The following is a 25,328-nucleotide window of genomic DNA, read 5'->3' on the forward strand; positions in this document are numbered from 1 at the left end:
ATAATAATGGGAACAATTACCTATGGGAGACAATAAATGTAAGTAATCAAATTACTTTATTTATTGAGAAAATCAATATACAATTTATACAAGTTTTCTTCCAAAAAGAATTGTTCCTAATGGAGTAAATAAAAATCATCGTCTTACAAAACAAACATTAATCTGTATACAAAACCACAGGAGTTGGACTTCAGATACAAACAAATAGAGGTAGGCCAATCTTCAACAAGACATTACATTTCATACTATTATAAAGTTTATTTTGTTGGCACATTAGCATAAATTCATGTGTTCAAATACTGAACACATGGTAGATATACATCCTTAGAAACATCCTGGTTATCCCAGTCCATTCTGTTTCCCTCGTTCATCCGTCACATTGTTTCTGTTAGTGAGTTGAGGTCAATAATTACGTGCATACAGCGTCCTGCTTGTGGAATAATCTGCTGTGCCAGTAGTCTGGGTTGTCAAATGAAGTGTTTTGCGCCTCCACTCCAGTACACACTTTTATGAAGGATCTGAGACCAGGCTTTTGTGACTCCTCTCCCACAACGGGCCTTCCATTTAGCGGAATGTTCTGATAATCAGCCTGATGCCCATCCTCAGAGCCAGTTCTCTCAGATGCCTCCATGTCCACATATTCACTGCGCTGTGTAGTGCAATCAGAATCCTCGTGTCTTGCAGTCAACCTTGGCAGATTGCTTACATTTTGGTAAATTGCTTCTTTGACGCCACTCTCCACCTCATCCGTACTGCTCGCTGTGCTCTCCCCTGCTACGTTTTGCTGGTGTATGTCTGCACGTATGTCCATGTATTCATACTCAACCACCGCTTTTTGTGGCTGCTGCTCCTCTGAGGGTTCTTCCTCTACAGCGCTGACCTCAGGTTGACTCCCGCCAGTACATGTTCCTGTTTCATCCACACCGGATTCACAAGCAGCAGCAGCAGACTCCAGGCTGTCCTCTTCAGAGGGACTAGTGGCCTTATCTGACTGTTCGGTTTGTGTTGAGTCAGTGTCTCTTTTCTGTGGTAAAATGTTGCATGTGTAAGGAGAAGCAGGGGAAGATGGTTTGCTCAGTGCAGACGAAGCGTCAGCGCTATCTGTAGCTGAAGTAGAAAGCCGAGGGGGCTCTTTGTTCATTAGCTCGTACTCTTGTGTGGTGTCTGTTTTCTGTGTCGAGAGAGCACTCTTGGAGTTACTGGATATCCTTTTATGAGAAAGAGTGCTTCTGGAATCTAAATAAGAAAATATGTCATAAAAATGCACACAGTTGAGTCCCAAAAAACACGTACACACTGCAGCTAAAGTCGGATGTCATTTCACCTTTTAGTGCTTAATTCTGTAACACCCAGTTCAGTAATTTACAGGAGAGACAGCCGCATTGTCATGTTTATTTACATCACGTGTATTTGTCTCACTTCTGTATGCATAGTGCAAGAAATCACAAGAAAAGAGGTACAGGCCTTGACTCATTCGTGTTGCTAGGTCTTGCTATAAAATCAAGAACAAGCCCATAATAAACTGAAATAAATCCAAATGCTTTATATTGAAAAAAGACCAAAATATTGCAACCCGCATATGTCCACTGTATGACTCCATAAACTTTATCACTTTATGAGCAAAGCTCATAGAATAAGCCCAAAGACGCTCATAATAAGCGGACATGGCAACACAGCAAAAGAGAGCACTGCAAAGCAGCCTTCTAAGCATAAACACAACACAACGCTGCTGTTGGCAGTGGTTTTGTTAAAATTGCAGAACAGAACAAGTCTTTGGTCGCTGTAATATTACTTTGATCAAAATTAGCGGATAACAAACAAACGAGATGCCAGAATGTTGCTATGGTTACCATAGTGTCAATCATCGCAATTTCGGGAGTTAGTCGTATTCCGTACACACACAGAATGATAATTTAGGGAATTCACTCATGTATTTAATGCAGTTGTCACTCCTGAAATTTTACAGTGTGGCCATGGAAAGTAATAAATTTGAGGTCAATATTGTTTTACCTCTCTCCGTGGGCAGCACGTATCCATAATGGTCCTCATCTACACCCTCCAGACCTGGCGAGAACGGATCTGACGTCACAGACACGCCGTTGGACATGTAGGCGCTGTCCATACGACTACGACCTCTGCGAAGACTACCTGTTTGAGAAGTAAGTTCAGCCATTTCAATGTCCACCATGGTCCCCCTGCCATCTGAGCACTCCGAATCTGTCCTCACTGAGCCAGTCTTCCTCCTCTGGCCTCTCATCTGGGTGGAAACAACGCAAGTATATCATTTCACATTTTGTATTAATTTGTGAAATCATGCAGTGTTTTTAAAACAAGGGTCCACAGAAAAAAAAGGAGATTTTTTTTTAGGACTCATTATTATTATTTTAGAGCTTATTAATCCCTTGGGGCAGTTAGTTCCCTCTATTGTGGTGCTTCACATATATAGACAACATTTAATACACACACATACAAATACTATAATATATAGATATACATAGCTAAAAAATATATATATATATATTAATAAAATAACAATATTGAATATTTGATTATTGTGTTGGACAACGTAGGACCTTCAATCTTTGAAGGTTGAGAACCAGTCAGTATGTTTTAGATAAATTATTTTGCTCCACCAGTACAGTAACATGCTATGACATATTTTTAAAAAATCAATAAAAGTAATATAAAAGCAATTTTGCACTATTATTTAACAGTATAAATGGGTCTTTATACAAGAAAATATATATGGCTGCCAATATAATTTAGGAAAGGGGTATCTTGGCATCAAAATGTTTGAATTCTCCTAATCTGTCCATACTGTGATATAACAAAGCAGTTATTTAAGATGAAAGCTTGTAGTCAAAGTCAACATGATAGATGATATATAAGCTGACCTGTCTAGGGTCGTCCCCTGGGCCAGGGGTCATAGGGAGATAACCTATAGATGTTGTGTGTTCTGAGGTGCCCTAATGAGAGAGAGAGAGAGAGAGAAAGAGAGAGTGAGAAGAGAATCATTGTGCAGTTTATATTTATACCAAAGACATGTTACTTTATTACTATTAGTTCTATTCAGAGAAGAATAACAAACATACACTACCATTCAAAGTTTTAGGGCCAGTACAAGTGTTTTGTAATTAATATTTTTATTCAGCAAAAATGCATTAAAAAGTAAAGACATTTATAATGTTACAAAAGATTTCTATTTCAAATAAATGCTGTTCTTTTGAACTTTATATTCCTCAAATAATCATGAAAAAAATGGTGTCAGTTTCTACAAAAATATTAAGCAGCTAAAATTTTCAACATTGATAAAAAAACAAACAAGTTTTTTATCACAAATTCAGCAATAATTATTGAAGGATCATGTGACACTAAAGACTGGAGTAATGGCTACTATATTCTGCTTTTCCATCACAGGAATAAAAAAATATGTATATATATACTAATATAGAAAATAATATTAGAACATTTTCGCATTACAGTTTTACTGTATTTTGATTCAATAAATTCAGATATGCAAATAAATGCAGAGAAATGCAAAAAAATCTTACCGACCCCAATCTTTTGAACGATAGTGTAAACATGATAGAAATGATGGACATCTCACCCTGTAGGAGGCCATACGGAGGCGAGAATGACTTCTAGTTGGTGACAGCTGAAGGGGAGGAGTAGCAAAGCCACCCTGCAATCCCTCATCATCATCATCTTCCTCCAAGTCTGCCTCTAAATGAGTGCCTTTGACACGTTGGTGGCTTTCCTCTGAACCAGTGCAATTCTGAGCAGGCTACATTATGGCACAGAAATAAATGAAATCAGTCACAAACTAGTGCCTATATTTGACTACTTGCAAAGAAAATCTTGGTTTCTTACATTCACCACAAGGTATCGAGGTGGATCCCTTGCCATTCTTGTAAATTCATTGGTCAGTTCTTTAAATGTAGGCCTTACATTCTCATCAATCATCCAGCCTAGGGAAAGATGGAGAATAAAAAGTGTTTATAAGCACCTTCAATGTTTTAACAGTGCATTAAATCATTGCCCAAATGCGTCTAGCATCCGCCTTACACTTGACCATGACCATGTAGACATCTATGGTGCAGATCTGTGGTTGAGCCAGCCGCTCTCCTTTCTCCAGTAAACCTGGCACATCATGAGGATGCATAGTTGCGTATGGCTCTGCTCCATATGACATCATCTCCCATACAGTCACACCTGGAGTAAATAAGAAGAACATTCACTCAGATAAACTTCTAAACAACTAAAACTGATATTCAACAGTACTGAGACTCACCATAGCTCCACACATCACTCTGATGAGTGTATCTTCTGAAGAGGATACTCTCTAATGCCATCCATTTAATTGGCGTCTGAAAAAAAGAGATCATTTCATCAGCAACCTCAACCGATGATGCCTTTTTAGTAAACCTATTTCTCATATACATCATTTTATATTAATTGTATTTATATTTAAAAATATATAGACTAACATTGAAAACTTTGGGGCCAGTATAATATTTTTATTCAGCAAGGATGCATTAAATTGATCAAAAGTGACAAAAAAGATTTTGAAATTTCTATTTAAAATTTAAAACATCGAATTCAAATAAATGCTGCTCTTTCGAAATTTCTATATTGATCAAAGAATCTTGAAAAAAGTATCACGATTTCCACAAAAATAGAATAGAAAACAATTATTTTAAATTGTAGTAATATTTCTCAATATTACTGTTTTTACTCTATATTTATCAAATAAATGCAGCCTTGGTAAGCATAAGAGGCTTCTTTCAAAAACATAAAAAATCTTACAGACCCCAAACTCTACGGTAGTATATATATGTTATTTCAGGAGAAATTGAATCTGTATATTACCTTGTGCTCACTGTACACATATTTCTTATCATCTGGATAGAGAAGGTCTGCAACCCCAAAGTCTGAGATCTGTACCATGTAGTCACTCTTGAACAGCACGTTGCGTGCAGCAAGGTTCCTATGTGCTATGCAGTGCTCCTCCAGATAATACATGCCCTAAAGATACATACAGATGTTGTGTATAAACATTTTGCACCAAAGAGCTTTATATAAAGACCATTTGTAAAGAATTTATCAGGACACTTCAGTACATAGTCTTCTCATCTCACCTTTGCGATCTGCACACACCAGTTGAGCAGGCGCTGGGGGTCCAGGCTGTCTTTGTTTTGGCGAAGGTGTTGCAGTAAGGATCCCTGAGGACTGAGCTGGGTGACCAGCTGCAAACTTGTCCCTGGGCAGATCCCAAGGAGACGCACAATATACGGGTGATCCAGGCTTCCCATTGCAAGCATGTGCTGCGGACAGGTGAAAAATAAGTACGAAGGCATGAAGCAATGCATGTATGAGTGTACCTTTAGTGCAAGCTGATGTCTCACATCAGTCATTTCTGTGAAGGTCTGCCGGCCACTGCGGTCTTGGATCGTCTTTATTGCCACAGGGATTTTTACAGAGTCTCCCTCAGGGATCCAGAAACCCTGAGGATAAGTCACTTAAGCTTAATCACAGGTAACTCAGTTCAGGTCACTCAGTTAAGAATTGAACTGACCAAAGGCAAACTTAAATGTGAGAGGCATTCCAACCTTATTCACAGTGCCAAAGACTCCGTAGCCCAGAAGTTTGCCCTTTCGCAGCTCTTGTGGTTTTAGGATGCGAGCATGCACTTTTGTCCCCTTCTCTCCAGGATCCAGCGGCTCAATGCTCTGTGGGGAGACGGGAGGAAATGCGCATCATATAATATTGATAGCCAAGGAAGTACAGTGGCCAATAACACACTTATAAACAGAGTTAAAAATGTCTGAATGTTGCTTTCCACTGTTTATTTAGTTACTCTCCGCATGCAATGTTCAAATACAATATTAATCTGTATCACTAGACTCTACATTTGCGATGTACTGCATGTTTACATTACATGCCTTTAAAAGGGTCTTCGCTAGTTTGCTATATACACTACCGTTCAAACGTTTGGGGTCATTAAGATTTTTTAATGTTTTTAAAAGAAGTAATATTATTAAAAACATAATATTATGAAATATGATTACCGGTACAATATTACAATTTATAATAACTATGCAAAGCTGATTTTTCAGGAGTCATTAGTATTCAGTGTCACATGATCCTTAAAAAATCATTCTAATATGCTGATTTGGTGCTCAAGAATTATTATTGTAAATGTCGAAAACAGTTGTACTGTTTTATATTTTTGTGGAAACAGAAATACATTTTAAATAGGATGTCAATCCTTAACAAAAACTTTGAAAAAAAATGCATTTATTTGAACAAAAATATTTTACATACATAAAATACTTCATAAAATCAATTTAACAGGTATTTTGCTGAATAAAAGTTTTAATTTCTTTTAAAAAATCTTACTGGTAGTGTGTATCCAATATAATTAGATAATTGTATTAAAAAATGGAAGGAACCTTATTTTTTAAAATTACATATAGGTTAAGCAAAAAGCGTTATATTCAAAGAGACCAAATGACTTACCTCAGCGCTCTCAAGGTACCTCCTCAGAGCTCTTTTGCGACGGATTGCCAGGCCTCTGTGATACAGCATGCCAAGCACAAACAGTGCCAAGAGCACAATGATACCGGCAAATACAGCAACTGCTATAACTGCGATCTGAGAGCTGAGAGGAAAATGCTTGGTGAAGGAAAACTTTTGATGTGTATATCTGAAAACGTTTGTACTTTCTAATTGTAACCAGAAGATGGTGCTACAAACCTGTTGACAAGTCTGTCATGATCCACACAGTTTCTGAGCGCAGGGCCTGTGCATCTGGTGAGGGGACAAATACCACAAAGGAACACATTCACATACCAATACACAGTGTTTTCAGCAAACTACTTTCTCTCAATTGGACTTACCCTCTTGTGCAGTTGAGGTGACATAGCTCACAATGACGTGTTGCATTAGGGTACTTAAATATGGTCTGACCATTTTCCCCATTCACTCCATTAGGACACGTAGAAACGCAATGAGGGCCATCCATCAGGTTTAAACATGCTACACACTGATCAGCAGCCTGATGCGCAGAGAAGGAAAGAAGACAAACTTATAAGTTATATATTAATAGAACAAATATTCCTGTCACTAAGCACCTGCACTAGGACAAACAGTTCGAATGAATTTTTTTATTAAGTCACTGTTAACAGTGATGTATTGCACAATGAACAGATCTGAAGCAAAGAGCCAGCAAAGCCTGTCTGGCAAGTTACTGTAATCAACCGAACATGCAGACATTACACAGAGAGTGTGTGGGTTGGATTTTTTTTTTTTTACCGTAAAAAAAGTTATCACATCATTATCATAACACCCTTTAGCACTATCATACACAGTTAGAAAGATGTGAGAGGTTGATTAAAAATGTGTCAAATAGGCACTGGTAAAAACAAAGACTTGGATACCATAAAGTTGAAGTAAAACAAATCACTAGAACAGCTGATCTAAGTGGGGAAAAATCTGAACTATTTCAAAAGACACACAGACTGCGTTATTTTACAGAATACAAAAGCGAGGATGTGACTTGTGCACAGGAACAGAAACTTGTAGTGTTTAAGAGTCTACATACCTAAAATGTTTTCCCAGACGGATAGAAAAAATGTATGAGAAAGCTATGGGACTCCAAATGTGACACAAAAAAAAGAGAGAATCTAAATTGAATTTAAATTAATTACTTATATATTATGATAGCATTTATTAATATTCAGAACGAGCTTTTATTTTAAGTAATGTTGTTGTGCTTTTGTCATTTTTATTCATTTTGTTCTTTTAATAAAGCTTTTTTTTTTTTTTTTAGCTTTAGTCATTTTAGTACTTCAACTTAAATGAAAATTAGAAATGAAGTTTTTTAAGTTTTTTTTTTATTCAAAAAAAGCACACAAAAAATTATTCATTTGATTTTCAATCGTTTTACCAACAATGATTTGAATCATAACAAAAGAAAGAAAAGTTTGAAGTTGCATACTTCTCCTTGGCATGTTTGTTTCCCATTTTGGGGTAGACACTCAGGGTGACAAGCAAGGCACTCTCTATTAGATGCTTTAAACTCCCGTGGCTCTCTGTGGACACACACAGTCCTTCATACACTGAACCAACTTTCAATAAACTTATAAATATATAAAAAATAAAACAAATCTACTAAGCACACTGACCCGGAGTAGAGATTGCAGTGAGATACACAGGTACCGTGCCGACTGTGGTTCCTGCATGACAAACACTGCTCAGGCCCTGGGCCCCAGCATCCTGCGTCAGAGCACAACGGGTCACACACATGGCCCTCTTCCTCTGTTTACACGAAATGCAAAGACATACAAGTTATCAATGGACGACAACATAATAACATATGTGATACAGACAGCACACATTCTGCAGTTAGGGAGGAACTTAACTGACCACACTGGGTCTGGGGTTTGTTGTCCTTGATGTCATTGTTATTACGTCTGGGATGCCGGCGGTTACCGGTGAAGATCCGACCCCAGTCGACAGTGTCGAGATAACACAGGTTTATATTTTGAGTGATGTATACGCTGCCATCGCTGATCTCACGCAAGGAATACAGTCCCAGAGATGTGAGGGAGGGAATCTTCATCACCAACAAAGAGAAAGGCCTAATGGAGAGGACAAAATGAGTGAGAAACTGGAGCATAAAGGGAGAATGACCGAAGGAAAGGACAGATCCACAGTGATTTCCCCTGAGCACACCACCACAGGCTCCCAGTGCCAGATCACAAATGAAAGCACATGAACCATTCATGACCCTCATCTCATGTCAGTTTGAATATATGCTCATACATGCCCCTGTTATCCTTACAGAAACATTTCACAACTTATCAGGAAGATTGTCGTCATTACTTGGCACCCACAGCAGGAAAAAAGACAATGTTTGCACATGTGATTGAGAGAGATTTGGCGATACAGGAATACCGGTTTTTAGATGGGTTGCAGGGAGTACATACCTCTTAGGGCTGCAGGACAGACATAAGCACATGTGGAGAATGAGGGGAGTAACATACAAAACACAGGGAAAACAAAAAACAATGGTGAGACGCATGCACAATGTTAAACACTGCAGGAATAAAAAGCAATAAAACACTTAGTGGAGAGACAAACATTTAAAGCAATGAAAAAAAACCAGGATGTGACTGGAATAGGACACAAAATAATGACTGATGTGCAAAACACACACACACACGCACGCGCGCACGCACGCATGCATGTAGGCACGCACGCACACACAGGTTAAAAATGAATAAATTAATACTTTTATTGAGCCGGAACTCAAACTCAGGTCATCTGAAGTACTACAAAGCCATGGAAATATATCAGACCATAGGCATCAACTGTTTAATGAAAAAACAAAAAACAAAACAAAAACACTAGCATTTTAAATCTCCAACCCGAAGGTAATAGCTAATATAGGTAATAAACAGCTATTACTTTCGGGTTGGAGATTTAAGTTTTGTTTTTGTTTTTTTTAAATAGGGGAAAACAACCCCTTTTGCCACAGGCAGTACAATGCTTAAATGAAAGACAGTGTTTTTGTAGAATTTACTGAGAGGGTTTCAGTGATGATGAGTTAGGGGGGATTGTTTTGTCTTTTTGATTTTTAGATTTTTATACTGTATGATTTTCATATTTGTGTACATTGTTTTTTTTTTTTTGTGTGTGAATGGATGTTGAAACAAAATTTCTCCATGCGCATAATAAAAGTCAACAACAACAACAACAACACAACCGTACTACATGTCGCTGTCCACAAGGCTATTGACTCTGACATTTTAAAATATATTAAAATAGAAATTTCACAATATTACTAATTTTACTGTATTTTTGATCAAATACATTAAGCAATTTCATCAACCCCAACCTTTTGTGCATCAAATATCGGTAACACTTTATTTTACAGTGTCCTTGTTACATGTACTTACCACAGTAATAACAGTAAATTATGCATAATTACATGCAATTAACCCTCAACCAAATCCTAATCCTACCCTAACCCTATAGTAAGTACACGTAGTTGCTTAATATTACTCAGTACTTAAATAAATAATTACACTGTAACAATGACACCTTAAAATAAAGCGTAACCCAAATATCAAAGTAAAAGAAGAAAATGTTTTTCTGGAATAACAATAATGCAATTTGAATTTACATTTCCATGGCCGGTAGGAAATCTTTACGTCAATTCACCCATTTGCGTATGTTGCAAAAAGTTAACATTAGACCATGCAAACACACATAAAACACTCTCACACACACTCAGTCTTACTTGTGATGAGATCTTCCTTGAATGGTAGTGAGACTGGAGAAAATAGACAGATCGCTGAGTTCATCGGGCCAAGACTGAATGTTCAAAGTGCCTACAAATCACACACACACACACTGAATCACAACATGAGACGGAATGATGTACCAAAAACTACAGCAACAAGAACACAAACAGAGACCAATCAGTGTATGCCTAAAGTAAAGTAGCATACCAGTAATTTCTCTGACAGTGTTAAATACTTTGAGCTTTTCAGGCTCCAGAGGTGGTATGTTATGATAGACGTCTCTGCGGAATAAAACAGTGCAGTTATTAGCATAAACAATCTCAGTAATGGACTCCCTGTGGGCACTCATCAATCTGCTCTCTGTTTAATCATTAATTAATAACCTGTGGAAGGCAGTGAAAGAATCTGAGCTGGAGTCTTCATGAGAAATAGCCCATGAATCACGTGTAAAGACCTAATTAAAACCTTCAAAGACATTACAGGGCAAAGGTCTGGAATATACAGTAGGACAGACTGTTTATGGCACAGTGTTGTTCAGGTCTGAGAGAGCTTATCAAAGTGTGTTTGTGTGTGTCTTACCCTGTGATACCTATGATCAGAAAATGTAGACTTCCTTGAATCTTGGTACAGTTGATAAAGCTGTCTATGTTACTGGAGTCCACTGTTTGTCTATGATTGGGTCCCGTTCCCTCACATACTAAAGAGAGAAAGAGAAAAAATATGAGGGGTCACATGACAACAGATTAATTTTCTTTATTCAAGACTCTTAAGCACATTGAGTTCAATGCATTCATCTGCTATAATCCAGTAAATTAAAAGGGTTGGATGGACACTTTACCTTTGGGACACAGGCCAATGCAAAGTTCACACTGTTTAATGCCATTTTTCTCTTTTTCTGTTTTACCAGGAGGGCAACTGCTCACACATGCGCTGCCATCCACAACAAAGTGTGCTGAAGAAAAAAATAAGAGGAAAGATCACTGATTCTACATGCTGCACTAATTATTATGTGCCTTAAGAGAGTTACAAGATTCTCTTTTTGTGTGAGTGACTAACCATTAATGTGCTTTGTAGACTACCATTTTTACAGATACATATATAGGCATAGTTCCCAAAGAAGAGCCACCTGCCATGAAAGTGTATTTTGTATTTCTTCTTCTAAAAAAATAATAATATATATATATATATATATATATATGTATTTTTGACACTTAAAAAAAGGAATAATTACAATTTTTATTTTATTATTTAATTAACGGTTATTCATGTTTTCTTTTTCTGTGGTTTTCTGGTAGACTTCTGGTATCTGATTGCTCTCGTTGCTTAAGTCACATAAAACATTTTTATATGAATAACATTTCTATATATATAAAAAATAATATATTATAAAAAAGTTTTTTATAATAATTTTATTTCTAAAGGAATTATTTAGTGGTTATTTCTGTTTTTGTTTCGGTGTCTTTCTGGCTATCTTTTAGTGAAAATTGAAACTTTTAGTTTGTTTTCTTCAGTAGTCTTGTATCTCTGATTTGATTTGTTCATATTGCTCAAGTCAGATTTAGCAATCATAGCCTAACAATCATACATTGTGGTTTAGAACCATGTATTATGTTGAAATTCCTAAAAATGTCAACAGCCAACTATCCTGTGTTTTATTTACTTTCCAACGCCAACGCAAGTGGTGTTTGGCGAGTGTTAATTGTGGACTCAAATTTAATCTAAAAGTAAAACACAGTAAGGGGAGTGGTGTAGCACCATTCAAATCTGGCATTTGTTTAAACTTGTGTTATGTTTAACGTTGTTGTTTATGGTCTTCCATGGATACGTCAATGCAGTTCTGATGCACTGTCAATGAGGCATGTCACCCAAAGCTCTCGCTGAATGCTCCAAGAGTTCATTCACAGTTCATTTACAATAATTTACTAGACCATTCATCAGTTCTACCAAGTTAAAAAAATAGTTATCTTTGAATTACAATCCTAGATCTGTATCCATCAAGCCACCAAACTATTTATTTTCTGGCTCATGCTTTAGTGAACGGCTTCTCTGTGGTAAACCGGGTTTTGTGGCCGTAACTCACCGGGACATTTGGGTACGCAGATTGAACCAAATTGATACATGGCTTCAGAGTTTGGCTCCACCTGAAAAGTCTGTCGGTTATACACCAGAGGCCAAGGGCAGTGAGGGACGCAAGAGCCTGAGTGATTGACATGCCGACATGCCTTTTTGAAAAAGTATTAAGAGTTAAAGTTTGTTACAATGCTTTGTTTTGTTTTCATTGTATTTGTTTCTTACAATAGATGTGACAGATCTTGAGCAATGCAATGAGAGCATTATGACAATAGTGCTAATACTCACAAAGCAGTCTGTGTCCTTTGGTCCAATGCAGCCTCCAGCACACTCTGTGTGGCAGCACTCATTAGGGTTGGTCCCAAAACAGTGGCCATGACACTGAGGTGCACACACTGTTTTTGTCACTGAAACACACACACAGACAAAATACCTCCGTATCATTGTGTATGACTAAAAGAAAGTTATTAAATTATTCAAACAATATCATTTAATGAATAATTTTATTCAGCAAGGATGCATTAAATTGACAGTAAAAGTAACAGTAATTTAAAACCTGAAAAATCACATTGTTAAATTCTTATTCTTAAATGTGTCACTAAATCAGCATATTATAATGATTTCTGAAGGATCATGTGAAAATTTAGCTTTGCCATCACAGGAATAAAATGAAATTTCCAAATATTTTAAAATATAAAAAAACTTTATTTGAATATGTTCAAATAAATGCAGCCTGGTTGAGAATAAGAGACTTCTTTCAAAAACATTAAACCAACCCCAAACTTTTGAACAGTGGTGTATGTGAAATGAATCTCAGTTACCGGTACTTACATTTCTGGCACTGATCTTTGTTTGGACCCCAGCAGAATTCTCCGCATGCAGAATCACATGACCCTATGAACACAAAGAGAGGTCAAATATCTAAATGAGAGAAGTCAAAGGAATAGTTCACAAAAGAAATTACACTGTTATCATTTATAGATTCCTATTTGGTTCTAACCCAGTATTGTCTCATTTAAACTCATTTTGTGCTTTTGTTTCAAAAAAGCATTTTTAAACAATGAAATCATTGGTGCTAAAGGCCATTGGTTCTTGAACATATTCAAGAGACTGTTCCTCAAAAAAAAAAAAAAAGATTTAAAAAGGCTTTGTGGAAGAAGTCAGGCTACTTTTCTTTCATATCATCATCATCCACATTCTATACATGGTAGATAACATGTCCTATTGTGTTTTAAAGAAGGAACACAATATGGGGATGGGACATCATGGGGGTGAGTAAATGATTAAAACATTTTCTGGACATGAATATAAAACATAATTCAATGATACATATCTATCTCACACACTCAATATATAACCACCCAATCAGGGTGTGAATGTACAAACCTTTTTCTCCATTGTTCTGGATCTGGATGCGAGCATCACGGTCTCTGACAATGTCCTGCCAGTTGATCCATGGAGCATGACTGAGGTTCCTGTTATGGACAATCTGTACACCACCTTCCAAGATCTCTGCAGGGGACGCATAGATGGGGAACAAACACCTGTTTGTACTTCTGCTTGTCTAAAGAATTGTCTAATGTAAAGCTGGCTGCACTGTATTGAGCATGAAGGTTAATGTTAAGTTTCTGTTTCCCATCAAGAGGTGCAGTTATAGTTCTTGGAAATGTCTCAGAATGTCCAGGGTAATGTCAGCATACCTCCACGTAGAACAAACCACATCCAACAGGACTAACAGTCGACTCAGTCGGGATGTCCTTGTACTAACCCAGATTGTATCAAAAAACTTAAAACCCCAGCTGCCAGCTACTCACTGTAGAATTAAATGCACACCTCGACTCTCCTGTTTCCACCAAAGCTGTTTGTCGGGAGATCCACACAGTCAATATTCATGGTTGGGCTGCTATAGCCAAACCTTTGGTCACGAGGTTTCAATGGTTTCAATTGTACCAACAGTGCAAATCTTGGGCTGTGGACAATGTGAAACATATATGTGACCCACTCTGGCGAAATGAGAAGTCAGAAATGTACACAAACGCTGATTATTTGTCAATGGGAAGCCCCGTTTCGACTGACCGGCACGCGATTGGTCCAGCCATCCTCCTGTCAGACTCGCAGCGCTCTGTGTAAACAAGCTAGCAGATCTCCTCAGAAAGATTAAATATTATTAATTTGAGAAATGTCGTGTTATATATTAATGTCTTAGGTCAAGTTAAGCTGTAAAATAAATAGTTTATCCCTGTAAATGCAATGGATTTTGAAAGATATCAACAAAAAACGGGCAAAAAACTTTAAAAGCGATTTTCTCAGGTTTTCAATTGGAAAAAGAGGGCAGACTACCATAATTCAAATGTGTATATCTTTACAACCATTCAAGGAAGGACTTTGACTAGGATATCATTTGAAAGCTTGGTCTCCTCTTTCCATTAATACCAACATCTCAATTTTGAAATTTGGGTCACTGTGACTCATTTTGCTGGATCAAGTCACATATTGTTCTCTGATGAGTCCACCTTCACTGTCCCAAAGAGGCTTAACACCCAGACAGTTGCGAGCCCAGAGTGAAGCATGGGTGGATCAGTGATGGTTTGGGCTGCAATATCATGGCATTCCCTACTGTTCTTGATAGGCACGTCACTGCCAAGGACTACCAAACCATACTGGAGGACCATATGGTTCTAACATTGAACCCTGAAGGGGGTGCCGTGTATCAGCATGATAATGCATCAGTACACACAGCAAATCTTGTGACAGAATGGTTTGATGAACATGAAAGTAAAGTTGAACATCTGTCATGGCCTGCACAGTCACCAGATCTAAATATTTTTGAGACACTTTGGGGTATTTTAGAGCACATCAGAAAATGTTTTCCTCCGCCAGTATCACAGTGACCTGGTCACTGTTCTGGAAAAGAAATGGCTCAAAATCTCACTGGCCACAGTGCAAGACTTGTTTCTGTCATTCCCAAGATGAACTGATGCTGTATTGGCCGCAAAACAAGGAACTACACCTAACTAATAAATTATTGTGGTCTAAAACCAGGTATTTTAGTTTCATTGTCCAACTCCTGTATGTGCCCCTTCAATGCGTCTTTTCTGACATCTCATATGAGTCTGGACAGGCCAAATTATATAAAATATGCAGTTTGAATGATGTGATCCACAAAACACACAGACACACTTCTGCCATGCTCAAGCTCTTTTGAGGGCCTGTCTGTATATCAATTTGCTCTATTGAGTGAAATGGGTGTGCCAGAGCTACACTATGCAAATCTGCCAGATTCCTAAATACTCCTACACACTACTCAAATCCATTTGTTTTGGGAAGGTAGCTTTACAAGATCATAAATGCTCCACAGAAAGGAATTATCTAAGGAAGCATTTTTGATCCAAGAGATTTGTGTCCTAACCATCCACAACCAATGAATGGCAGGACTTTTTGTTGATCACTTGGTTTCTGTTTCTGCAGTGGGACGCTGCATGTTCAGTTTGGACAAATTACTCCTCGCTGGAAACTTTTTACAATCTCGTCTCACCTGTAAGGTTGGTGAGGCCCAGATCCTCCAGGCCACTGTGACTCTCAAAGTTATGCAAGACAGAAAGGGCCCATTCCTTCTCATAAGGGCTGCTACCACGAATCACTCTGAGCTGGTCCAGAGGCAACCTACGGAACTGGTTCATAGCAATAAGGATGTAGCCTGTGACTTCTCGGATACTCTGAAAGAGAAGCATAAGACAAGCATGTTGCAGTAATCAGTATTCAGTAATGTTACAGCCAAATCAACCATTTAATATATATATATATAAAATTATCCTACTCCAAGAAATGAAAAATCGAGGTCATCCTCCATCTGTGTGATCTCAAGATTGCCCATTACGATCTCACATCCGGTGTAGCGTTCCTTCAGGTTGTTGTAGTGTTCTGCAGGGGTGCCAGTGGAGCTCAGAGCATTCTTGGTGCCAGTGCAAACTGGTGGGGAAAGAGATTGCTTACATCTAATTATGTTGTAGGCTACTGTATATGAGTTTGTGGATCATTTGAAAAGAAATGTAAAGTCACAATAAAAAAAGGGGGAAAAAAGAAACAAATTAATACTTTTATTCAGCAGACAGTAAAGTGACAGTAAATACATTTTTATTTATTAAAAAATATATATATTTATTAAGTGTTTTTGATGATGAAAATGTTTCTTGAGCAGCAAATCAGCCTATTAGAATGATTTCTGAAGGATCATGTGACACTGAGAGCTGGAGTAATGATGCTGAAAAGTAAAAACAATTAATGGAAATTGTAATACTGTTTTAGTGTATTTTTACAGACCTTAGGCTACATTTTTCAATTGTATATTATTACAAAGATTCATTTTAGCACAGCCCTTAGTTTCGGCTTATGAACTAGTCTGATTCTGTGTGTTTTAAACATTTACTCGTGGTACTGCTCACTTGCCTGCATGACTTCCAAGTGCAAGTATATGAATGTTCATGCATTTCCCCTATACAAACCAAAGGGCAATGTAAACTTCCTGGAGTAATCAACGGCATGCTAGATATGCTGCCCACAGACATGTTAAGTAGTAAATAACCCAGAATACTTCTTTATGATATACCGTTCAAATATATACACGGGTTTCTGTGCAACGTCATCACACAGATGCGCGCGCATCTAAGAGGCAGAAAGCAACAGTCTTTACGGCTATATCCAGCAGAAGCAGAGATGACGCGGAGCTGTTGTGCTGTAAACTAGCCTAAATGCATAGGGTATGTCAGGTTTTTATGATTCGCAAACTTAGTTGGACAATTTCATTCTAGTCAAGTAACTAACGTTTTACATAATGTTATATTAATATGCAAATGAAACACAAGCAAACAGATCCAACTCTGAAATTGCAGTTTATTATTGAGTCAACAAGAATTTACAAACAATGCGAAATCTACGTTAATTACAATGTTCTTTTACAGAACTCGGCATAACATATAGCGGTCTTGCCTCTTGGATGCGCGCGCATCCGGTATTGTTTGTATACAAGAAACCTGTGTATAGGCTGATATCAGTTTGATGGTCTATTTGTAAATAGCAATAATGTACGAGACTGCAGAAGAACAGTCACAGAGGCCTCTGTACACATATATAGCCCTTTTGAAGTGGCCACTTCCACACAAGGCTTCCACTCACAGCGCACACAAAGACATCATGCAGCAGCCACACCACAAGATCATTAACATAATGAGGGCAAGGTCAGAGGTCACCAAGATGCTGCAGGTCAGGATGTAGTACAAGACAACTGAAAGTCCCCTAACAGACTTAAAAAGAGACGAGCATAATAGTGGGAAACGGCTTCAGACTGAGATGGAATCTAGGGTTAGTGGCCTGAGGTGACTGAGACATGACAACTGATAGAAAAGTCTCTCTCTTGCTCTCTCACTCAGACTCACCCCACCTATAAAACACTCAAGGGTCTTCCTGCAGTGAGTGTACTGCAGTGCACGTTTACCATGAGCACATGTGTGCATGCACTTACTTAACTGACACTGTGTATCACTCTATAATACCGTGGCATCCAAAATGACCCAGGATGCATTGTAGCATACAGATTTGAGATCCTGGTTTTGTGAGCCATGAAAATAAACCTACTCTACTAGTTATATCAAGAATATTCCAGGTTAAATTCAGCACAAATTGAGTTTTAGTAAAACTCAACTACAGAGAATGCGTCCACTGTACACTGAGAATAAAAACCATCCAGCTGAAGGCCTGTTCACACCAAGAATGACAACTATGGCGATAACTATATTGGCGTCCACACCAACACAGGATACCGCTTTGTTTAATATAATCGCGAGCTGTGGTCATGACATCTGGTACTCAAGCTCTTTTAAGGTCCGGTGGATTCTGATTGGCTGTCAATGTTTTTATTGTTCATTAGCTGGAAAATATAATTCTGAGAAAGTGATTCCAACAATATTGTTTTCCTCATCATCATTACATCTATGTTGTGGACTTCCCTATTCTCACAGAATTAGTACAATTATTTAAAGTTTATAGTTATCATCTTTGGTGAATGGCCCTTAATAGTTTTATGTTATAAAAACGTTTTATTAATGTTCTTGCTGCTTTAATGATAACAAAAACATTAATTTCTTATGTTTAAAGAAAATTTTTCTTGGTAATATGAACATTCTGGAAAACATTTGCATACTGTAAAGTTTGTATTGTTGTTAAAGCACCTTCTGTAAAAAAAAGTATTTAAGCTTTATTTACTGTTGCATAAGTTTTGCTCAACAGAGGCAAAGCAATCTAACACAGGAACTGAGCATGTTTGAGCCAAACCTGTACGTCACACAACAGATCTCTAAGACTTCTCAACCCTGTCCTGGGGACTCCCTACCACTGCACATTTTGGATGTCTCTCAAATCGGACACACCCATTTTGGGTTTTTGCTGTCTTTATTAATGAGCTGAATCAGGTGTGTTAGATGAGTGAAACATCCAAAATACACAGTGGTGGAGGGCCCACTAGTTTTAAAAACTGGCCTAAAGCCAGGTGCAAACGATTTTTTGCCATGATTTGGTCGTCTGAGACAAATTTTGTCGATCTTAGGCCAAATTATGAAGTCTTTGATTGCTTGTTTGACATGTTCACCAACATCAAATCAAATTTGACCTCCGACGAGATTCTGGCAGTGCAGGTTTGAGGTACAGTCCCTGCAGTGTGGCTCCTCTTACGACAAACGTAAAATCAAAAACCAATAGGAGCGCAGAACCACATGACCCAATTAGTGAGACAACAACAAACCACCACTTGCTCCACAAACATCTACGTTGTTGTTGTTTTTTTTCTATCCCACCATTTCTATCCCACATGTAAATGCAGCTCATAGTCACCGAACATGTCACGGATTGATGATGTAAAACTCCGGACGAGTATTCGTGTGTGCGTCTGTTTTTAACGTGTCTTGACTGCCGTACGGTCTGACTTGAATGAAAACTGAGATCCTACAGTGTGACATGGCTAACAGCAGGAATCATGTTTGTACAGTCAGACAAGCAACAATCATGAAGGACTATTATAAATTCTACAGTGTGCACATGGCTTAAGAAACCCAAATTAATTTAATTTAGACAAAATCTGTACTGTGTTTGGCCTTTATAGAGCAGAGTTGTGTAAATCAACCTTTAAAGGTGGGATGAGGCAGCCACAAATATGTAAATGGGCGTGAGTTTAACTTTGAATATAGGTTTTAAGAACATAGGAGAACTTGAAAATGACATTGTAAAACAAACACAGCAAGTTCTGGCTGGTGAACCTGCTTGCGTTCGCATTCAATAAACCCATTAATCATCGTGTTGCTGTAAAATATTAGTTGTGTGCAAACAACACTCAGGAAGAACAAAAAAAATCCTTAAACATTGGGAGGCGGCAACTGCCTGACAGCCAAGAGAACCTAGTGTGCATTGTGGGTGTATTTTGCGAGGGGTTAAACGGTATATTCCCGAGACTGGCAGAGTGTAATGCTCAGCTGCATGTCTGGGGCCTAAGGCTCTATCTGGCTATGAGATCTAGAGGGGCATTATTAATGAACAAAGCACAGTATTGTCACTTAGCTATAAATGTGTGGCTCTGTTAATGTGTAGCTCTGATTGACACTGACTGTGTGTGAGTGTGTGTGCAGGGCTGAGATCATACAACCAGACAATAAGATGAGTGTGAGCGTAGTACTCTATCAAGAGGAGGGGGAGTCCGGAGGGGTGGGGGGTGCATAGGGACATAATCTAAGTGTGACCACTGTCCTTTACATTGCTCCAGTCTATATGTTACTGCATCCTGAAATGCACACAACCAGATACCACTGAGTGACTTTACAACAGCAGTCAAACTCACTGAACTGTGCTTCTGATACCCCGAGGAATGAAGCTGGAGGAGGGGACGAGTTATAGCAGCATCTATTCTGGGAACGCATAAAAATGTGCTGCTTACAGGAAGTGCTGTCACACTATTCTGTATGCAAATTCTGAAGAACAAATGCAAAATTTGAATAATTCATTAATAATTAATACATTTGAACACGTATGAACATTGTAAACTCAATAAATATCTATAAACATGGCCCTTTTATTTCTAGTTTCTGCAATATAAGTTATATATTGACTTTACAGTGGACTTTGAATGTTACAACTAGGGCTATTAGGGTTGCACACTTAATTGTAACCACGTTTGTTATCAGCCAATATTTGATTGATATCAGTGGATATTTATATTTATTATACACATTTTTATTATACACATATTTGCTGACCAATTTTGGATATTAATCTATAGATGCTCTTTCCTGAAAATTCTTAGATTTTAATCGACTTTTTTTGCTACTTTTAACCCACATAATGCATTCAAATTCGGCATACAAGTTTTGCATTCCCGGGTCTGGTTATTATTGATTCTCTGTAACACTTTACAATAAGGTTCGATTAGTTAAAATTAACTAATTTATTAACTAGCAATGCACAAATCATTTGTAACAGTATTTATTAATCTTTGTTAATGTTAGTTAATAAAAATACAATATTTCATTATTTGTTCATGTTAGTTTACAGCGCATTAACTAATGTTAAGAAACACAACTTTTGATTTTAATAATGTATTAGTAAATGTTGAAATGAATGATTAATAAATGCTGTAGAAGTATTATTCATTCTTAATTCATGTTAACTAAAGTAGTTAACAAATGTTAACTAATGAAACCTTATTGTAAAGTGTTACTTGATTTTCCAACAAAACAACATCCAAACAAGATAAAAATGACTCTGGAAAGTTTTCAAACTAAATATATTAGCCTAATTTTACCTGCAAAAAACTTTCAGATGAAAAAGAGGATTATTATTTTGTGCTGCAATGGTTCATTAATTGCATGCATATTCATGCTTATCAACAAAATTCAGTCCCAAAAGTGCTTGTGAGACATGGTAAAAATGCTAAATATAATTTACAAAAGTATTTTTGGGACAAATTTATCTCAAAGATGTAAAAAAAAAAAAAAAAAAAAAAAAAAGAAGGAAGGAAGAAAGAAAGAAATAATAGACAAGATTGCAAAGGGAGTAAACCAAATTTAAAGGTTATATCTCTTAATAAAAAATAAAAAAACATCCAAGTGATATGTATTTGATGATAGTCTTGAGTCTTGACCCAAAGTTTGGTTTCTAAAGTATTGTTTTTAATTTATCTCTTCAAGGTCAAAATAGACCTGAATGTGTTATGGGGTTAAACTGACAGTGCGAGTTTACAGAAATTTTTTTATCCTTTAAGAGCACTTTTTTTATATTATAAGACTTTTCATCCCTTTTTTCATCATTCCATTCTTTCCATATTGTACATTATAATATTGTGATGCCTAATTTCACTTAAGCATTACAACATGAATTGTATTTTTAAACATTTACCTGCCATAACATTGAATAATTATTGTACTGACCATAATTTTAATCAGTGCATCCCTATTATCTATCCAGCAGTCAATGATAATGAATGAGGAATGAAATCTGAGAAACACCCTAATAGAAAAAGCTATGCAGACATGCACATGTAAAGGTGGACACACCCACATGACATATTTGCGGTTGCGTCAGGTATTGTCTAGATAGCATGCGCATATTCATACACACACACACACATGATGTTTGGATGCTAATAATGTATGGATTTATGGAGTCCTGTTCATTCACACAAGTAATCTTAAATCAACAGTATCAGAGACAGTGAGCAGAAACCACTATGGGACATACAATAGAATCCAGCAGCACACAATGATTATAGTTCAAAGAGAGTCAGGGCGGGGACTGGGCACTCATGACAGACAGAACAAGAGACAGGGGAAAAAAAAGAGGGTGAGTGGAAGAACCCATGAGGGAAAGCAAAGTAGACACATTGAGAAAGATATGACACCAGTACTGTCAAACTGAAAGAAGAGCCGACGTTAAACAAAAAAAGACAACTTCCAAAACACACATCCACGCCTATTCACGTGAACTTCTGCAAGTACAGACTGCTCCAAATCTGAGGCCATTACGTTCGGCTGTTGGATGGAAGTATGCATGGTTTCGGTCTTCTCTTTTTGAATCTGTTCAATGTAGAGTTGCATTTCTTTTTTAAAACAAACAGGCTTTACCTATCTATACTATCTTGATATTGGATATTGTGCTTTTATTAGGTCAGAGCAGATGTCTTCCATTCAAAATCTTCTCTGTTTTTTTTCTCTCCGGAAGGAAAGGGTGATTAGATTATAATAAACTTAGTAAAGTCCTTTCTATCAAACCGCTTGTATGCTTAAAAGAGGCTGAACTTTGGAGCCATGACTGTAAAGGAGTTATTAAAGAGCGGTTTATGATATGGCACTATAGTCCCACACCTTATTCTGTTCAGCTGAGTAACGTGTGATTGGCAGGAAATATATGGTGTTTGATTGGCAGCAAATATACGGTAAGTGATTGGGACTGGCTATTAAGGGACAGTGCTTGAATCTAATGTTCTGTGAAAAATAGCTCCTGAGGAAAAAAGATTTGTGCCCTAAAGCTGTTTAAGTTGAAACTGGTTTAATAATTTCAAGAGTCAATATATCAAGTCAACATGACTCACCAGTCACCACTGTGCCACGTGTTATAGTTGAGGGTCATTTAAATGAACAAGTATGCATAATTATAGGCTAATTATTTTGCCTAATATGTTGTCTGGCTAATGGCATAATCAGAGACTCAAAAAGTCCAAAAAGAAAAAGAAATCCAAAAAGAAACTAGAAAGTCCAAGAAGTGAGTGCACCGTCAAGCAGTGACAGCAGTGTCCTGCACTGGGACATGGCAAACTTAATATAAAACATTATATATACCACTATTATGATTTCTACATACATTTTAATGACTACACGGAAAGTTTGTGTTTAAAAAAATCCATTTGTTACACCACAGGACTATTTAAGTGCAAAAAGCTGAAAGTTGTTTAAACTGGTGAAAAACTTCGCCAGTCAAAGCACCTGCTTTCAGATAAATTGGCTAGTAGCCTATAGCCTAACCTTTACCTGGGTAGTAAAGCAATACACATTAACTTTTTATATTGATATTTATATTACATAGTTTAAATGTGAAACAACCCATTAAATCTAAACAGGGGCATAAACCCAGGGGGTTTTAAGGGGGCATAAACCATGACAAGAAAATCAAACAAATCGTTAATTTTTAAACTCAAACTAAGAATTGTTAGGAGAGAAAAGGATAATTTCCTACAGAAATTCACATTATTCTATAAGTGTGTATCTTATAAAGCCATTTCAACAATAATATGTATATATAAGAGAATTAAGACTTTTATACCTTCTAGTGTTTGTGAAGTTACTGTCTGGGGTAGACAGAAACACATCAGCGCGCTGAGCGCGAGCACCTGCTGTCTCATCTCGTCTCGTGAGTGAGTGAAGAATCGTCTCGAGCTGACACGAGCGCGCCCTCAGACATACCGCGCGCTGCGGAAAATCCAGACACCAAGTGCTACCCTCTCAAGGAAGATGGACAGCGTGAGGGTGATATTCCGGTGGACAAAAAAAGGTTTATGCTAAAATAAAATATCCATGAAATGCATTTAGTTGCTTACTTCGGCTGTTCCCTGTTGAATAATCTCTGTTCCCTGCCAACCGCGTTGTGTGTAGGCTATCATCAAAAAGTTCCGCTTTGCAGTAGCACCATTCCCATTGGATTTTCCCACTTAGTAAACGGATAATAAACTATTTACTAGGCTAAAACGAGATTAGGAGAGTGAGAAGGAAAGTTGAAAGTATGACGCAGGCTCACCACTCCCTGAGTGTACACTTAGCCTATGATGTTGAGAAGATGTGGATTGGCCCGATAGAGCGCTGCGCTATTTACCAATCACTGCATGAACGCTGCTTCTCCACCCTTCGGAAACTGGCACAACAGCCTGCCGTGACTCACAAACCGATGGGCTATATAATGTTTCTTCATGAAGTTAAGAATTAAAATTAGGGGCACCTTTGACTAACTTACTTACAATCTTAAAAAAAAAAGAAAAAAAAAAGTTTTAAAACAGTCTTCATAATTATGAAGCGTTTTAATATCTCTGATCAACAACACAACACTTGTCAGTATAGTAAATACATGGATCAAATCGTTCGGTCTCACTTTTTTGGTGATTCTTCGTTGAGTTGTATTGTAATATTTAAAGTTTCTCCTTACCTGTGTTAGTGTTGAAAGTATGATGACGCACTAACGCATTTATAAAAGCTGATTGGCTTGAATGATTATCTCTGTCAATGATTGGATATATATGCGGAAGGAGGCACATTTCTTTCTTTCACTAATTCAATTGAGTATCCCCTCTATTAGCTATTCGTGACTACGGGTATGAAATAATAAACTGTGTAGACTATAAAGCCTATATTTATAATTGCTATATTTTGAGGACTGTAAAATGATTGATTGAACAAAAAAATTATAATTTTCAAATAGTCACTCAGCTCTGTAACACTCAGCAACAATGTTTCATATAAAGAGGAAAAGTGAAAAATCACCTAGTTCTACAAACTTCGCTTCGCTCCCCCCCTTTCAAATTTGGCAACATTTACATTTCAACACTCATAAATGAAGTAGCCTTATCTAGGGAACAGAACGTTCACCTAATCGAAGAATGACTCATTTACAAGGCCATTAAATACCTTCCTTGAGGACATTTAGTTATGCTAATTATATAGCCTAGGGTTGGTTGAGTGGTAATAATTCTACAGGTAGCCTATCTTGTCAGAGTCTCGCAGAGTTTTATGAGCGGGTCGTCATCAGCCGGGGGTCTTGCATGGGTTTCTTGTTCACAGTGAAGAGCATTATTGTACTCGTGCCGTGCCATGTCCACTGCTTAATCCCCCCATTGATGCATATAGACCGAGCTATCACAATAGGCACATT

General features: G+C 37.4%; 1 protein-coding gene across 3 annotated transcripts; it reads right to left on the bottom strand.

Moving 5' to 3' along the window:
• Nucleotides 1-36: 36 nt before the first annotated feature.
• Nucleotides 37-24,668, bottom strand: erbb3b (erb-b2 receptor tyrosine kinase 3b). Of its 3 annotated transcripts, none has more exons than XM_079587434.1 (29): nucleotides 24,606-24,668; nucleotides 23,733-23,910; nucleotides 16,198-16,349; nucleotides 15,916-16,096; nucleotides 13,767-13,892; nucleotides 13,212-13,274; nucleotides 12,669-12,787; nucleotides 12,391-12,532; nucleotides 11,149-11,262; nucleotides 10,890-11,007; nucleotides 10,518-10,591; nucleotides 10,307-10,397; nucleotides 8,428-8,642; nucleotides 8,187-8,319; nucleotides 8,000-8,093; nucleotides 6,900-7,057; nucleotides 6,757-6,810; nucleotides 6,520-6,661; nucleotides 5,610-5,729; nucleotides 5,406-5,504; nucleotides 5,139-5,324; nucleotides 4,870-5,025; nucleotides 4,292-4,367; nucleotides 4,066-4,212; nucleotides 3,871-3,968; nucleotides 3,608-3,784; nucleotides 2,895-2,966; nucleotides 2,011-2,257; nucleotides 37-1,236 (listed from the first exon to the last, which is right to left on the bottom strand). In XM_079587434.1, the coding sequence occupies exons 2-29, from the start codon at nucleotides 23,809-23,811 to the stop codon at nucleotides 410-412; spliced, it is 4,260 nt and encodes a 1,419-aa protein (XP_079443560.1). In that variant the 5' UTR covers nucleotides 23,812-23,910; nucleotides 24,606-24,668; the 3' UTR covers nucleotides 37-409. The 3 variants fall into 3 exon arrangements, with proteins under 3 accessions (XP_079443560.1, XP_079443559.1, XP_079443558.1); XM_079587433.1 differs by lacking the exon at nucleotides 24,606-24,668 and adding an exon at nucleotides 24,007-24,248; XM_079587432.1 differs by lacking the exon at nucleotides 24,606-24,668 and having other exon boundaries at nucleotides 23,733-24,217.
• Nucleotides 24,669-25,328: the final 660 nt, after the last annotated feature.

The sequence above is a fragment of the Phoxinus phoxinus genome (genome assembly GCF_949152265.1).
Source record: "Phoxinus phoxinus genome assembly, chromosome: 18".
Classification (NCBI taxonomy): domain Eukaryota; kingdom Metazoa; phylum Chordata; class Actinopteri; order Cypriniformes; family Leuciscidae; genus Phoxinus; species Phoxinus phoxinus.

Coding starts and splice junctions, on each gene's coding strand:
- erbb3b (XM_079587434.1), bottom strand. CDS start 23,811: ATGAGACAGCAGGTGCTCGCGCTCAGCGCGCTGATGTGTTTCTGTCTA. Junction 10,398..10,517: donor CACTGTCAGAGAAATTACTG/GTATGCTACTTT, acceptor TGTGATTTGTAG/GCACTTTGAACATTCAGTCT. Junction 8,643..10,306: donor CAAGGAAGATCTCATCACAA/GTAAGACTGAGT, acceptor CCTCTCCATTAG/GCCTTTCTCTTTGTTGGTGA.